We start from the raw sequence: 16,987 nt of genomic DNA, 5'->3' as shown, positions 1-16,987 counted from the left end.
TGGAAATCCAAAACAAAAACAGAATTACCTGGAAAAACTCAGCAGGACTGGCAGCATCGGCGGAGAAGAAAAGAGTTGACGTTTCGAGTCCTCATGACCCTTCGACAGAACTTGAGTTCGAGTCCAGGAAAGAGCTGAAATATAAGCTGGTTTAAGGTGTGTGTGTGGGGGGCGAAGAGACAGAGAGACAGAGAGGTGGAGGGGGGGGTTGTGGTTATAGGGACAAACAAGCAGTGATAGAAGCAGATCATCAAAAGATGTCAACGACAATAGTACAATAGAACACATAGGTGTTAAAGTTAAAGTTGGTGATATTATCTAAACGAATGTGCTAATTAAGAATGGATGGTAGGGCACTCAAGGTATAGCTCTAGTGGGGTTCTTTTTATAATGGAAATAGGTGGGAAAAGGAAAATCTTTATAATTTATTGGAAAAAAAAAGGAAGGGGGAAACAGAAAGGGGGTGGGGATGGGGGAGGGAGCTCACGACCTAAAGCTGTTGAATTCAATATTCAGTCCGGAAGGCTGTAAAGTCCCTAGTCGGAAGATGAGGTGTTGTTCCTCCAGTTTGCGTTGGGCTTCACTGGAACAATGCAGCAAGCCAAGGACAGACATGTGGGCAAGAGAGCAGGGTGGAGTGTTAAAATGGCAAGCGACAGGGAGGTTTGGGTCATTCTTGCGGACAGACCGCAGGTGTTCTGCAAAGCGGTCGCCCAGTTTACGTTTGGTCTCTCCAATGTAGAGGAGACCACATTGGGAGCAACGAATGCAGTAGACTAAGTTGGGGGAATTTCGTTGCTCCCAATGTGGTCTCCTCTACATTGGAGAGACCAAACGTAAACTGGGCGACCGCTTTGCAGAACACCTGCGGTCTGTCCGCAAGAATGACCCAAACCTCCCTGTCGCTTGCCATTTTAACACTCCACCCTGCTCTCTTGCCCACATGTCTGTCCTTGGCTTGCTGCATTGTTCCAGTGAAGCCCAACGCAAACTGGAGGAACAACACCTCATCTTCCGACTAGGGACTTTACAGCCTTCCGGACTGAATATTGAATTCAACAGCTTTAGGTCGTGAGCTCCCTCCCCCATCCCCACCCCCTTTCTGTTTCCCCCTTCTTTTTTTTTTCCAATAAATTATAAAGATTTTCCTTTTCCCACCTATTTCCATTATAAAAAGAACCCCACTAGAGCTATACCTTGAGTGCCCTACCATCCATTCTTAATTAGCACATTCGTTTAGATAATATCACCAACTTTAACTTTAACACCTATGTGTTCTATTGTACTATTGTCGTTGACATCTTTTGATGATCTGCTTCTATCACTGCTTGTTTGTCCCTACAACCACAACACCCCCCCTCCACCTCTCTGTCTCTCTGTCTCTCCGCCCCCCACACACACACCTTAAACCAGCTTATATTTCAGCTCTTTCCTGGACTCGAACTCAAGTTCTGTTGAAGGGCCATGAGGACTCGTAACGTCAACTCTTTTCTTCTCCGCCGATGCTGCCAGACCTGCTGAGTTTTTCCAGGTAATTCTGTTTTTGTTATAGAGAAGATATTCCCATTTGGGCATGAGACCAAAACTAGGAGCCATCAATATGAGATAGTCAACAATAAATCCAATGGGGAATTCAGGAGAAACTTCTTTATCCAGGAAGTAGTAAATATGTGGAACTTGCTACTTCAAGGGATAATTAAGGCAAATAGCATAAATCCACTTAAAGCAAAGCGAGATAAACACATTAGGGGAAAAGAATAAATAATAAGATTATGTGATAGGGTTAGATGAAGGGAGGTTGGAGGAGGCTTATGTGGATTGTAAATAATTGCAAAGACTAATTGGGTCAAATAGCCTGTTTCTGTGCTGTGTAATTCTAGTAATGTTATTGGAAAAAGGACCAGCTGCTGGTCTGTGTGTATGAAATCAATGAAAGATCCTCAACAATTCTATCTACTGGCCTTTAGCTTTATATTACCCATCAACTCTTTCAGTACAATCAACATCCTTCTCATTGATCAAAATAACCTGTTGTTTCTTTATATCATTTCTGAACATGAACCAAACATTGAATTTTCTCCTACTTTCCTCTCCAGTTTACTTTTCCTCTTTCTTTCCTCCATTCCTGAAATCATTGTTACCATCCCTAGTTCCATGGGCACTGGGTATTCCCCAATAACTCACTCGAGTGGCCATTGGACAGTGAGCACGGGAAACTATGCAAGGGCTACAAACACAACTGGTCCCCTTAGCCACAACTGAAATTTCCATTACAGGGACAGGTGATGAAACCTTGTCGATTCCATTCCTTAACTCAGCAGACTAGTAGTAGTCATAGCACCTCGACCAAAATATAGGCAAAATCATTTAAGCACCATGGACTAGAGATCAAACCTGGGATATTCCTGGTGTGTTCTAGTATCTTCTTATGTCAAATGTGGGGGTGTTTCCTATGTTAAAGGTGCTATATAAATGTAGCTTGTAGATGGAGGCTCTAGATCTGTGTTTTTGAATAGGACATTAAATTAAATACAAATTCTAACTCCTTACTACCTTGCATTTCAACATAGGTACAATGCTGTCAACTTTTATTCTTTATTTTGTTCTTTGCGGCCCCTGCCCTGCTACATGTCAATCATGGGATATCGTCCATATCAATCATGCTGAGCCCCACTCCCCACCACATTTGTACTTGACGATACATTTCTTTGATTGACCTTGCCAGGGTGAGCGTAGAGTTAAGAAATATTATAGAAGTTGCTCTCCACCTCCCCTTTAGTGAATGCTTCTATTTTGCACAACACAAGTGCAATAGCAACCATGGGCCATAAACAGAGAAATAAGCTGTTGTTCTATGGTTTAAAGATAGATGCTTTAGCTCTGGATTTCTGAGCTCCTTTCCTAACCTCCAGTAACTTGTGAAGTTGAGTAGTAACGTCCCATCCTGACCTAAGACCCAAATAAAGATCTAAGTTTCACATTGAACATAGTCAATTATGGAGTCCCAACCAGCACACCAGGAGAGACCTGTTAACGCATCACAAACTGGAGTTGAATATGGCACCTTTGATTCAGTAATTCATTGTATTTATCAAATGAACCATCAGGAAACTTATTTAGTTTTATTTGGGCCAGTGCCAATTGGCTCCTGTGCTGATGGTGGAATGTTCATCAACTGCCTCAGCTGGAGTGCTGCCTTAAGCACAGTGTTTAATTGTATTTAAAAAAAAAAACTTTTTTTCTTTAAAAACGTTACTTCTTCTTCTGTAATAAGAAGAAAGTGCTGGAAATATTCAGCAGGTCGGGCATCATCTGTAGAGAGAGAAAAACAGAGTTAATTGTTCAGGTCGATGACCTTTCGTCAGAACTGGAACATGTTAGAGATGTAATTAAGCATGTACAAAGGCAGTGATAGGGGAAGGCAAAAAAGGAGGTCTGTGATAGGGTGGAAGGCCGGAGTGATAAATAACAAAATAAATGATGGTATAAGGGAAAAAGTGGGTGGTATTGGGACAGGTGAAAGAAACAAACAGTAAAAACAAAATACTGTGGATGCTGGAAATCTGGAATAACAGAATAAGCTGGAAAAACTCAGCAGGTCTGGCAGCATCTGTAGAGAGAGAAACAGAGTTAACATTTTGAGTCCATATGACTTCTTCAGAGTATTCTTCTCGCTGAAGATGAGTCATGAGGACTAGAAACGTTAACTCTGTTTCTCTCTCCACAGATGCTGCTGATCTGCTGAGTTTTTCCAGTGTTTTTTGTTTTTATTTAACATCACCGGTACCTGTTTTTTGAACAAATGGGAGTAGTAGTAATGATCTAAAACTTTTGAACTGAATGTTGATCCTGGAAGGTTGTGAAGTGCCTAATTCAAAGATGAGTTACTGTTCCTCCAGCTTCCATGCAGAAGTGTAGGAGACTGTGGGCAGAGTTCAGAGTGGGAATGGTACTGAGAATTAAAATGGTAATTGACCAGAAGCTAATGGTCACACTTCAGAAGTGTTCAGCAAAGCATGTATACAATCTGCTTTTTGTCTCCCCAATGTAGAGGAGACTACATGTTAGCAGTAAATGCAATATACTAAATTGAAATAAGTGGCAAAGGGTTGTTTTACCTCGATTCCATCCTGGCTTCTGATGCTTGGCTCAGTTGGCACCATTCTTGCCTCTCACTCAGAAAGTTAATCCTTAAGTGCAGACTGAGGGAGCACAGCACTGTCAGGGTGCAGTTTATTGGGTGTGATACTGAATCAAAGCCCTATCTGTAAAAGATCTTGTGGCACTATTTGAAGAAGAACATAGAATGTCCTGGCCAACATCTAACTCTCAACTAACAGATTACCTGGTCATTTATCTAATTGCTGTTTGTGATAGTTTACGGCACGTAAATTGGTTGCTGTGTTTCCTACATTACAACAGTAACTACACTTCAAAATCACTTAGCTGAATGGATAACACACTTGCTTCTGAGTCAGATGGCTATAGGTTCAAGCCCACTCCAGAGACCTGAGCACAAAATCTAGGCTGACATTTTAGTGCAGTACTGAGAGAGTGCTGCATTGTAGTAAAGTGCTATCCTTGGGAGGAAATGTTAAACTCTGGCCCTGTCTCCTCTTTCAGGTGGACATGGAACCATTCAAAGAAGAGCACGGGAGTTCTCTCTGGTGTCCTGGCCAATATTTATCCCTCAGTCAACATCACAAAAATCATTGCCTGTAAAGCGCTTTGGGACATCCTGAGGTTATGAAAGGTGCTGTATAAATGTAAATTCACTTTTTTTTTAAACCAAGCACCAGCGAAAGGCTCATTGAATTGAAGAGAAATTTAGGCTCAGATTGTCTAGAACCTCTTCCACAGAAGTACCCTAGAGCCCATAGTCTGTCTCAATGAGTGGCAAACTGTTCACTTTAGAGCCCGGAGGTCCCTTGGAATTTTAGGAGAGGCTACAACTCCAATTGAAAGTTATCAGTTCTTTATAGCAAGACAATGGGGAAAGAATGGAAATAAATGGACAACTCTTACAAAGAGCTGGCGCTGGCATGATGGATTAAATGGCCTCCTTGCATGTTGTAAGATTCTATTTGCTTTGAAATCCTCAGTTATTGTCCAACTTGCATATTTGTAACCAATTGTAACCACACTTTTAAAAGCGCATTCCATTTAATTTAAAGTACATATAAAATTAGTAGAAGCTGCTTCAGGGTCTGTTAAATTGCCTTTGCAATTCTTTTCACATTTGAAAGTTGTGAACTGAGTGTGTGAGTTAGCCAGTTCTGCATTGTGTCGGGTTTGCATATGCATGTCACTCAACATAATCGCCCCCATTACATGGAATTTCCCCTTCATAATAAACTCTCTGCTTCAATATTTTATTGTTCCAAACATTCTCAGTATATAGTTCCTCTAAAGCTAAAATCTAGTCCTAAATCTAATCCTAACTGTAGCACATTAAATCTGATTCTAAGCATAAACCTAATCCTTGCCCTATCCTTCATCATGATCCTAATGATCTTCCCTTAACTGTAAACCTAAACCAGTATCTAATCCTAATTGGAAACCTAGCTCTGAATCTAACACAGAGTTTATACTCTGAAGAAAATAAGCACCTTGACAGTGCTTGCTTGTATTGGTGTGGTTGTATAATAACAACTCTGAAACAACTTTTTCAGAGAGGTGTGTGTGTATGTGTGTGTGTGCGTGGACAAGCACATCCTTGTGGGTTATGAGGTCCCTGTGTGTCTGTAAGTAGCCCACGACCACCACACAGATACAATGCTATACGCAGTCACAGTTGCCCATGTGTACATTTCTTGAGGATAAATGGGGAGAAGGTTGGAGGGACACAATGACATACTGAATGGGGGAAAAAAAATGAAACTGCTGCATTCAGCAATAGAGTTAGGTTGGGCAGCCAAACACAGCGATCTCTTTAAAGCAACAGTGAAGTATGTATAGCCAGACTCTTGCTCTTTGTGAATGCATCTGTGAAATTCGTCTCACATCCTGTTTTAGTTATTTCTTCTCCTGGAGTAAGTCACATCTGAAAATTCTGGCGTAAATTAAAGAAATAGAAAATAACTTTGACAAAGTTCCCAACTCAGTCCCAGCTGCTTTCAAAACTCTTTACATGCTATTCAGACTCAAACCCCATGTCCCCTTGCGAATTAGTAGAAATGTTAATATTTGCATCTATTTCAGTGCTATATTTAAACATACCCAAATATATTTTTTTTACAAAGGCGGGGGTGTAATGGGGCTTTTGTGATTATATGGGTTTTTTTTCAGTAGAAATTCTGACAGGGGTTCCCCCTTGACTCAGCGAGTTTATCCAGTGAATAGCTAAGCCAAAAAACCAACAAGGTCCCAAATTTGACTCTCGGTCTGGATTCAGTTATGTTAGTCTCAGGGGAATGGTGTTGTGGAGTGCTAAACTGTGCCTCAGCACCCCAAGATTGAGGGTGGGGGTTAAGGAAATTGGCTAGAGTTCCCTCTCATTATTGCTGTTCAGTAACTTTCCTGCTGGAAGAATGTCAAGTAAGAGAGAATTGTTTGACAGTAATGCTACTGCAGTCGAATAGCCTGCCAACATTCACCATCAAGTTCACATGTGACCGCAGAGTGAGATACTGGAAGGCACCAGCATTTGTGGAAATATCTGCAGGTGAGTTAATACGCAGAGAAGGGGAAGGGAGAAGAGGAAACTAGCAAAAAAAGAGTAAAGGAAATTGGCTGACTCGCTTTTGTGTGCAATTATATCTGGTACTCATTATAGAGCTGGGAGCCCTGACTTACATGGGTAGGGCATGAAATAACTGGCGTTCCATTGTGCAAATGCTTTGTAATATGAGAGATAGAGTATGGCACTTCTGCTACATGCTTTATATAATCGAAATAAATGCAACAGCTGAGGCTGCTGGTCATTCTAGAAAATCTCATATTCTTGCAACAATCAGTAATTGCCCTTCTTCAGAGTGTTAAGTTGTATAAGTAGCTGCTTTCTATGAAAATGCCTCCTTTAAATGTCAGGCTTACTTAGATAGTAGTAAGCTCCAACCTATATTATTTGAGCAGGTTTCAACTTTCATTTCAGTTATTACTTTCTGTAGAATTAGTGAAACACTCACATTTCTCAGATAACCTCCTGGCATATGACTCATCACATTTTAAAAGATATCTTTTCAGCAAATTATTTTGTGTGTGAAAGTTGATGCCTGTCTTTTACTATTATTATGAGAAACTCAAAGGTTTTGTGCTGGTTGTAAGGGAATTGTTTAGGTTCTGTTTTAAAGCTTCTTTGCCATTTTTCTCCTCTCATCTCCTGAAGTTGCTGCACATGATAGGGTACAGACAGATTCATGGGGAACACCAGTCTCTCCAGTTCCTCACCCAGTTTAATCTCTCTAAATGTGTGAACTTAGATAGTGAGTTTGACATTTGCCATTCAGCTGTGAAGAACATGGATATAAAAGATCCCACAGTGCTATTTTGAAGAACTGGGGAGTTCTCCCCAATATCCTGGCCAATATTTTATCCTTCAACCAACATCACTAAAACAGATTATCTGGTCATTCATCTTTCAAGGAGTCATGTACTGTGTATAAAGGAGAACCAGTGGATGTACTGTACTTAGATTTCCAGAAGGAATTTGATAAGGTGTCACATCAAAGGTTATGGCAGAAAATAAAAGCTCAGGGTTTAGGGGGTAGCATATTGGCATGAAAAGCAGATTGGCTAGTTAACAGGAAGCAGAGGATAACCATGAATGGGTCTTTTTCTGGTGGGCGGGATGTAACGAATGGTGTGCCAGAGGAATCAGTGCTGGGGCCTCAACTTTTGACAGTTTATATAAATGTCTCGGAAGGAGGGACAGAAAGTATGGTTGCTAATTTTTATTAAATTCATTCATGGGATATGGATGCCGTGGCTAGGCTAGCATTTATTGCCCATCCCTAGTTGCCCTTGATAAGGAGGTGGTGAGCTGTCTTCTTGAACTGCTGCAGTCCATGTGGTGTAGGTGCACCCACAGTGCTGTTAGAGAGGGAGTTCCAGGATTTTGATCCAGCAACAGTGAATAAACAGTGACATATTTCCAAGTCAGGATGGTGAGTGGCTTGGAGGGGAACTTCCAGGTGGTGGTGTTCCCATGTGTCAGCTGCCTTTGTCCTTCTAGATGGTAGCAGCTGTGGGTTTGGAAGGTGCTATCAAAGGAGCCTTGGTGAATCCCTGCAGTGCATCTTGTAGATGGCACACACTGCTGCCACTGTTCGTCAGTGGTGGAGGGAGTGAATGTTTGTGGAAGGAGCACCAATCAAGCAGTCTGCTTTATCTTGGATGGTGTCAAGCTTCTTGAGCGTTGTTGGAGCTGTACTCATCCAAGCAAGTGGAGAGTATTCCATCACATCCTGACTTGTGCTTTGTAGATGGTGGACAGGCTTTGGGGAGTCAGGAGGTGAGTTACTCGCTGCAAGATAGCTAGCCTCTGATTTGTTCTTGTAGCCACAGTGTTTATATGGCTAGCCCAGTTCAATTCCTGGTCAATGGCAACCCCCCAGGATGTTGATAATATGGGATTCAATGGTAATGCCATTGCATGACAAGGGGAAATGGTTAGATCCTCTCTTGTTGGAGATGGTCATTGCCTGGCACTAGTGTGGCATGAATGTTACTTGCCACTTGTCAGCCCAAGCTTGGATGTTGTCCGGAGTTTGCTGCATTTGGACATGGGCTGCTTTAGTATCTGAGGAGTCGTGAATGGTGCTGAACATTGTGCAGTCATCAGGGAACATCCCCACTTCTGACCTTATGATGGAAGGAAGGTCATTGATGAAGTAGCTGAAGATGGTTGGGCCCAAGACATTACCCTGAGGAACTCCTGCAGTGGTGTCCTGGGACAGAGATGATTGACCTCCAACAGCCACTACCATCTTCCTTTGTGCTAGGCATGACTCCAAACAGCAGAGAGTTTTCCCCTGATTCCCATTGACTCCAGTTTTGCTAGGGCTCCTTGATGCCACACTTGGTCAAATGCTGCCTTGATGTCAAAGACAGTCACACTTACCCCACTTCGGGAGTTCAGCTGTTTTGTCCATGTTTGAACCAAGGCTGCAATGAGGTCAAGAGCTGAGTGGACCTGGCAGAACCTAACTGAGCATCAGTGAGCAGGTTATTGCTAAGCAAGTGCTGCTTGATAGCACTGCTGATGACCCCTTTCATCATTTTACTGATGATGGAGAGTAGACTGATGGGGCGGTAATTGGCCAGGTTGGATTTGCCCTATTTTTTGTGGGCAGGACATACCTGGGCAATTTTCCACATAGCTGGGCAGATGCCAGTGTTGTATCTGTACTGGAACGCTTGGTTAGGGGTGTGGTATGTTCTGGAGCACAAGTCTTCAGTACTTTGCTGGTGATACAAAGATAGGTAGGAAAGTAAGTTGTGAAGAGGACATAAGGAGGCTACAAAGTGACATTGATAGACTAAGCAAGTGGGCAAAGATCTGCCAAATGGAGTATAATGTGGGAAATGTGAAATTGTCCATTTTGGGAGGAAGAATCAAAAAGAAATATACTATCCAAAGGATAAGGGATTGTAGAACTCTGAGATTCAGCGGGATCTCAGTGTCCTAGTGCATAAATCACAAAAGGCTAGTATGCAGTTACAGTAAGTTATTCGGAAATCTCATAGAATGTTATCATTTATTGCTAGGAGAATTAAATATAAAAGTAGGGTGGTTATGCTTCAGTTGTACTGGACACTGGTGAGACCACATCTGAAGTACTGTGTACAGTATTGGCTTCCTTATTTAGGGAAGGATGTAAATGTGTTAGAAGCAGTTCAGAGAAGGTTTACTAAATTAATATCAGGAATGGGCAGGTGGTCTAATGGGGAAAGCTTGGACAGGGTAGACCTGTATCCTCTGGAGTTTAGAAGGCTAAGAGGTGACTTGATTGAAACATATAAGATCCTGAGGGATCTTGATAGGGTCAATGTGGAGAGAATGTTTTCCATTGCGGGAAAATCTAGAACTATGGGTCACTGTTTAAAAATAAGGGGTCGGTCATTTAAGACAGAGATGAGGAGGATTTTTTTCTCTCAGAGGGTAGAGTCTTTGGAATTCTCTTCCTCAAAAGGCAGTGGAAACAGAGTCTTTGAATGTTTTCAAGGCAGAAGTAGATAGATTCACGATAAATGAGGGGGTGAAAAGTTATTGGAGGTAGGCGGGAGGTTACAGTCAGATCAGCCATGATCTTACTGAATGGCAGAGCAGGTTCAAAGAGCCAAGTGGCCTCCTCCTGCTTCCAATGCATATGTTCGTGTTATCACTTTGCTGTTTATGGGAGCTTGCTGTGCACATCTGACTGCCATATTTCCTATATTACACAAGTCACTACACTTGGAAAGTACTTTGTTAGCTGTAAAGCGCTTTGGAACGTATTGAGCTCATGGAAGGTGTTTCGGAAATGCAAGTCTGTCTTTCTTTCTTGCTCCTAATCCACTTTTCACATAATGTCTAGACATGTACATTTCAGCAGGCAACAGTGGGCAGCATACAGGGAAATGAAACTTTTGTTAACCTGTCTAATAAAACACAAGAAAGATATCTTATCAGACCAGAGTGAACCTTTAAAATGCATATGTACGCTGGCTAGACTGTGGCAGCTAGTGAATAATGAGGTAATAAACTGACCTATTTAGACAAACATCTAACAAGCTGTAATCTTGTCATTTCTCTGATGAGCTGTCTCTCAGTAACAGACACAGTGATCAGTGTCACTCAAATAGCACTGTTAATCAGTTCCACAAATTGCAGATCCCTGGTCCAATCATAGAATTTCAATTGGGAAACCACTTCCATTGCATAGAATTCCTGCTTCAAACATATGTTTAAGAGCCTTTAATACTGGTCGCTCTTTTAAGTCAGAGTCTGTGGATGGAGTGGTGTATGGTTTGCCTGTTGCAATTTAAGTTGCTAAATCTGGTTTCTGAAGGCCAGCAGCAGCATCATTGACCAGGATTCAATCCAGAGCCTTCTTGACTCAAATAGTTCAGTTACTGCTTCCATGATTAGACAATCTCACTGTCAAGGGTTTCACAAGAGGATTGGTCAGGGGTAGCATCCTCGTCTCTGAGTCAGCTAGTCATGGGTTCAAGTCCAACACTAGAAACTTGAGCACAAAGTCTAGGCTGACACTTTAGTGCAGTACACTGTGATCTTTCACAGAGAGACATTAAACCAAACCTGGTTTGCCCACTCAGGTGGATGTAAAAGAGTTCACAATTTGAAGGAAAGCAGAGGAGATGCTGAGATAATGTTTCCCCTCACTGGAGAGCCTAGAATCAGGTGTTAGAATCTTAGATTAAGGGGTCAGCCATTTAAAACTTGAGACATCGAGAAAAGAGTTGTGAATCTCAGGATTGTCTGCCCCAGAGTATATTCAGGACAAAGATCAATAAACTTTAGGATATTAAGGGAATCAAGAATATGGGGATAATGCAGGAATGTGGAGTTAAGGTAGATCACCTATGGTCATATTGAATGGCTCAGCAGGCTCAAAGGGCTTAATTCTGCTCCTCTTTCTTATGTTCTTCTGATGCATCTCCAATAAAGATTTGCAAGGTTTATTGGGGGAAGTTGGACCCCTTCCCCATCCAAAAGAATCAAATGGATTTGAATAAAGCCAAAAACTGCAGATGCTGGAAATCCGAAACAAAAACAAAGATACCTGGAAAAACTCAGCAGGTCTGACAGCATCTGCGGAGAGGAACACAGTTAACGTTTCGACTCTGTATGACTCTTCAACAGAACTAAGGCAAAATAGAAGAGGTGAAATATAAAACAAAAACAGAATTACCTGGAAAAACGCAGCAGGTCTGACAGCATCGGCGGAGAAGAAGAGTTGACGTTCCGAGTCCTCATGACCCTTCGACTGAAGGTGAAATATAAGCTGGTTTAAGGGGGGGTGGGACAGGTAGAGTTGGATAGAGGGCCAGTGATAGATGGAGATTGCCAAAAGATGTCATGGACAAAAGGACAAAGAGGTGTTGACGATGGTGATATTAGCTAAGAAATGTGCTAATGGTGACATTAAGAGTAGAAAGCCGGACGAGCAAAGGACAGATAGCCCTAGTGGGGGTGGGAAGGAATCAAAATAGACTAAAAGTTAGAGATAAAACAATGGATTTAACGTTTAAAACATTTAAAAACAATGGAAATAGGTGGGAAAAGAAAAAAAATATATAAATTATTGGAAAGAGGGGGATCGGAAAGGGGGTGGGGGTGGAGGAGAGAGTTCATGATCTAAAGTTGTTGAATATTGAGTTCCACCCCCACTCCCCTTAAACTAGCTTATACTTCATCTCTTTTCTATTCTTCCTTAGTTCTGGTGAAGAGTCATATGGACTCGAAATGTTAACTGTATTCCTCTCTGCAGATGCTGTCAGACCTGCTGAGTTTTTCCAGGATTTTTGTTTTTGAAATGGATTTGATCTACAGTTTACAGGTCAATGACCAGTTCAGCTGACTGTAGACTTTGCAATCCTAAAGCAATTTTTGGGTTGTTAGTTTGCTGCAAGTAGCATATGGTGACTATCCCTAGGACCAGTGTATACTATACAGAAGGTAAACTCTATTTTGGGCGACACCTGGGATCAGAGGTTTTATTGGCCCTGAGCATCAAGGTCACAGGGCTGGAAAACATTTTCCCACTGATCCTTCCAAATGGGGCTGGCAGCTAAAAACGAAAGGGGGCACCTGAGGCTTGCAGGAGTCTCAGCCCAAATACATTTCTGTCTGGGCAAATAGAAATGTCAAATGCCAAGTCTCACAAAATGTCTTTTTGATCATTCTGTGCCAGTTTAAAGGATTAATTATTTTGGTAATTTAACACAATTATAATGTAGAACAATCTTAAAGACGCAGTTATACCACAGCTACCTGGTTTGAGACTGAAACCTGAGGGCAGCATAACCAACATCTCATTTCATTGCCCTTGTCAGGAAGTGTTCACCACCAGCCAAACAATGGTTAGGTTTTAATTTTGGTCAACAACCAAAGAGACTCTCTGTTGTCATTAAAAGTTACATTTTAAAAATTAACTACTTTTCACGTTGCAATTTTAACTTGTTGTGGAGCCAGGCTGGTATTATGAATACCTCCTTAAGCTGGCCTTATGCCAACATGTTGAAATTCCCAAACACCATTACCAGTTCATTAACTTCACATCCAAAATACAATATTGTATCAATGTGTAGCAGTTTTATCATGTTGACAAAAGTGCACTGCACTGGGGAAGAGTGATGAAATTATTGAAGCCTTTTGGTTCTTGGTTAAAATTGTCAATTCTAAAGTACCAGGAGCAACTGTTTGTTACATTGAAGACTCATGATTTCAGGATGAGTGAGCTGTTCCTGTTTCCTTTAAGTGACAAGGCATAGAATGGCTATGAAGCCAATGACTGTCTAGTCAGGCTTGTCTTTGAGCTTGAACCTGAATATGGTCTACAAAACTAGGACATTAGTCACCTCATAGTAAGGTGTGATTCTGTACAGTTCAATGCTTGGTTTATTCTCATACTTTGTTAAATGGAGAGCTGCTTTGAAAAGGAGCTGGCCTCCACTGCCAAAGCTGCAGGCATGATGTCTGTACGTTGATTTTTGTCTGGATGCACAGAAATTAATCAGACAGCAGGGTAAACAATTAAACTAAAAATGTAATTTTAAGAGACAGTCCAATTCTGAACCAGGCAGGTACAATCCTGACCAATTAGTTTGACTTTTCAATGTGTTACTTGTTAGCAGAATGCTTACAATGGCATAGTGGTATTGTTGCTGAACGCTGGACTAGTAATTCGCGAGACCCAGGATAATGCTCTGGGGACCTGGGTTCAAATCCACCACAGCAAACGGTAGAATTCAGATTCAATATATTAAAAAAAAATCAGGAATTAAAAGTCAAAATGATAACCATAAGAATGATTGTTGTAAAAACCCATCTGGTTCACTAATCCCAGGGAAGGACCTGGTCCCCAGACCCACAGCAATGTGGTTGGCTCTTAAATGTCCTCTGAACAATGGCAATTAGGGATGGGTAATAAATGCTGGCCTAGTCAGTGATGCCCACATCACATGGATGAATAGAAAAATGTATGCCAATCAATGTAAAGGTCACGTAGTATTTCACCCTACTCACCATGGATGTTAAGATAACACAAGTCAGAGTGATTTTTTATTTTAAAAAGTATTTATTGTAGATGTAATTTGCAATAGAAACACAAGTTCATTTTATTACATATATATTGGAAAAGACAAACGAAGATCACTCAGCATTATAAACAAGACGCTAGTAAAAAAAATGACACGAGTTAATAACAAGACTTTGGAATTAAATTGCACAATGCCCATAACATGACTTGGGGATTCTTTGCAGAAATCCCATTATTGAAGCTAAATGCAACAGTTCACTCCTCAACATCTGCTGCAAATCCCCTCCATAGTACAAAATGAAAAAGTGCGGGGGCGAGTTCCGTTTAGAAATTAAAACTGCTCCAAATGCTGTCCAGTGCAGCCTCGCACGTTGTTCCTTCTCCGACCTCCCTTCAGGATGCAAATCCACACCAGTCACCGAGCAGCTCAGGCCGGCCATCCGCTGTTTATATATATATAAAAAAAGCCCATTCATTCCAGCACAGCCAGGATGACAGTCCTCTTCGCATTCTTGTATCAAACATCCGTTCTTCCACTCTCTGCATCTCAGTCCAGTCTATCATTAAAAAAAAATATATCTAGATATAAAAAATGTCCTGCTTCGAAATATCTCCCTTATTTCGCTTCCAAAAATCGGTTTTTCCTCCAACTCCAGCTCCTCCTCTGCAGCTGCCTTCTCGGTTCCGGGAGCGGCTGCAATCCGCTTGCCGGCCTAAAACCAGCCAAGCCACCGCCTGGGTATGCCATCTCCTTTACCTTTTTTTTAAAAAGAAAACAAAAATGCCTTTGCCAACATGATTTTTCTTCTCATCCATCCGCATCTTCTATTTTGCTTTTTTAAAAAAAAACTCGGCATACATTTTTCTTAATTAAAAGACGCTCGCTTCAGGTCTTTTTCCTTTTGTGTACGTGTTGATCACTACTCAGCGTTCCTGCAGGGAGACGGTTGGAACCCACTGGTTCTGGTTTCTGCTTTCCTGGCAATAGCTTCCGACTTCCTCCAGCGCCTCACATTTCCAAACATCGGTATGAGAGTTCTGGAATTAGAATTAAGAGAAAAAAAAGGTTGAGAACCGCGTCAGCATCAGCAGCACGTCAATTCCAGTCAGTTTCAACTTCCTCCGCCAAACGTTTCGTTTTACAACTGCAACCGGTTAACCCGTTAAGCGTCAACATCGGCTAAACAGCATTGCACAATCTTTGAAAAAGAGAGCCAATTTCTTTCGGAACATGCATAGTTGACAGAATTTGCATGCATAAATACGGGGCAATATTTAACTATTAATATATAGTGTCTGTACCGAAGATATTTTTTAACAGTACGGTACATAGAGAGAGAGAAAAAAAAGAGGCTATTCTTACCGTGACAAGCATGCAGTGCATGTCCCGCGGTTCGGCAGTCTCGTCCCCAGTCTCCAGCAGCTCTTCCAGCCGCTTGACTCCACGCAGCCGCACGATGTTAATGTCATTCTCGCAGCAGAAAGCCTGGATCAGGGTGAAGTGTATCTGCAAGGCGATGTCACTGTCGTCGTCCTCATCGGCCGCCAGGAGACACAGAACGACACTGTCTGGGTCACTGCACGGGACAATAGAAGGGGCGATTAGGGACACTCTTCAACAAATAATCGCAATTGAAAAAGATTTGAAAATCAATTTTGATAAAATATCAAATAGTTGCATTAAAAAAAAATCCTTGCTGGCAACCGGTTGCAATGTGTGCAATACTTACACATTCATTAGCTTCGCGGATTCGTAAACTCCAACTGTTAAATAGCCCTGGCGTTGAGCTGCCACCAACAATTCTTCTAAAGCTTGATCAATTGGCTGCATCCTGGACAGAGAAAAAAGAGATGAGATTTTTTGTAAAAAAAATACTCCTCTTCAAAAACAACTAGACTGCAAGCTAGCTAGCCAATATGCATGTATAAAATCTACGCGCGGTCTTTTGCACAACACAAATTAACAGCAGCAAACAATTGCACTTAATCCGGTCTCTTACTTTTTGCTGGTGTTGTCAGTTCCAGAGATATCTTCCAGAGTCATGTTGCAGTAATTAAATCCAAGGTAAAAAGAACCCGCGAGTTCCAGACTAAAATGATAACGTTGCTGTAGCTTTCTGCCGCTGATTGTAACAATCCTTCAAGGTTGCAGTTAGCGTTCAATACACAATCCTCTGCGATTTCCTTGTGCTTTCTGCGGCTCCAGAGCGGCGCTCGCTGCTTTTTAAATGTTACATACCACCCACCAACTCATCTACGTACAGCTCTTGCGATTGGCTGTGCCGACCGATCGTCCACCACATGGGAGCCCAGACCGAGATATCATGTGTTTCTTCACTGCTGGTTCTGGGAATTGCCTTAATTTTTTCATATTTTGCTTTCTCGGTGACTCACTTTCTCGTGCTACCAGGATTATGAGCTGCAAATCGTGTCCGTATTGAAATGAAATGAATCCTCAAGAATAAAACCGTATAGTGCTATGTAAAATTTGATGATAATTGAGTTGTCTAGTCGGTCGTCTAATTCAGAATTCCCGCATCACCAGGGCACTGATGTTATTTATTATACACATAGAGCCTTATTTATTTCCCACTTCATGCAACACAAAGCAACATTGTTTTTTTTTGCATTTAACATTTGAGCTAAAGCACAATGTCTGGAAATTCATAATTGAGGAAGCACTTGCAGAATTAGACTCAATTTGTTCCAAATCAATTGCAAACACTTGACCGAAAAAGTTAAGGGTTCATCAGCTTTACATATTTACAACATTTTGCATGTGT

At 41.6% G+C, this 16,987-nt stretch overlaps 1 protein-coding gene across 1 annotated transcript; it reads right to left on the bottom strand.

Moving 5' to 3' along the window:
- Nucleotides 1-14,223: 14,223 nt before the first annotated feature.
- On the bottom strand, nt 14,224-16,428 carry LOC121287534 (growth arrest and DNA damage-inducible protein GADD45 beta-like). The gene is made up of 4 exons (XM_041205468.1): nt 16,205-16,428; nt 15,935-16,036; nt 15,568-15,781; nt 14,224-15,242 (listed from the first exon to the last, which is right to left on the bottom strand). Exons 1-4 carry the CDS (start codon nt 16,246-16,248, stop codon nt 15,129-15,131), a joined length of 474 nt encoding a protein of 157 aa, XP_041061402.1. The 5' UTR covers nt 16,249-16,428; the 3' UTR covers nt 14,224-15,128.
- Between the last annotated feature and the right edge of the window lie 559 nt (nt 16,429-16,987).

This window comes from Carcharodon carcharias, chromosome 14 (assembly GCF_017639515.1).
Source record: "Carcharodon carcharias isolate sCarCar2 chromosome 14, sCarCar2.pri, whole genome shotgun sequence".
In the NCBI taxonomy this organism is placed as follows: domain Eukaryota; kingdom Metazoa; phylum Chordata; class Chondrichthyes; order Lamniformes; family Lamnidae; genus Carcharodon; species Carcharodon carcharias.
This window is presented reverse-complemented; position numbering and strand designations above follow the sequence as displayed.

Coding starts and splice junctions, on each gene's coding strand:
- LOC121287534 (XM_041205468.1), bottom strand. CDS start 16,248: ATGACTCTGGAAGATATCTCTGGAACTGACAACACCAGCAAAAA. Junction 16,037..16,204: donor ACTGACAACACCAGCAAAAA/GTAAGAGACCGG, acceptor TTCTCTGTCCAG/GATGCAGCCAATTGATCAAG. Junction 15,243..15,567: donor TGCACTGCATGCTTGTCACG/GTAAGAATAGCC, acceptor TTCTAATTCCAG/AACTCTCATACCGATGTTTG.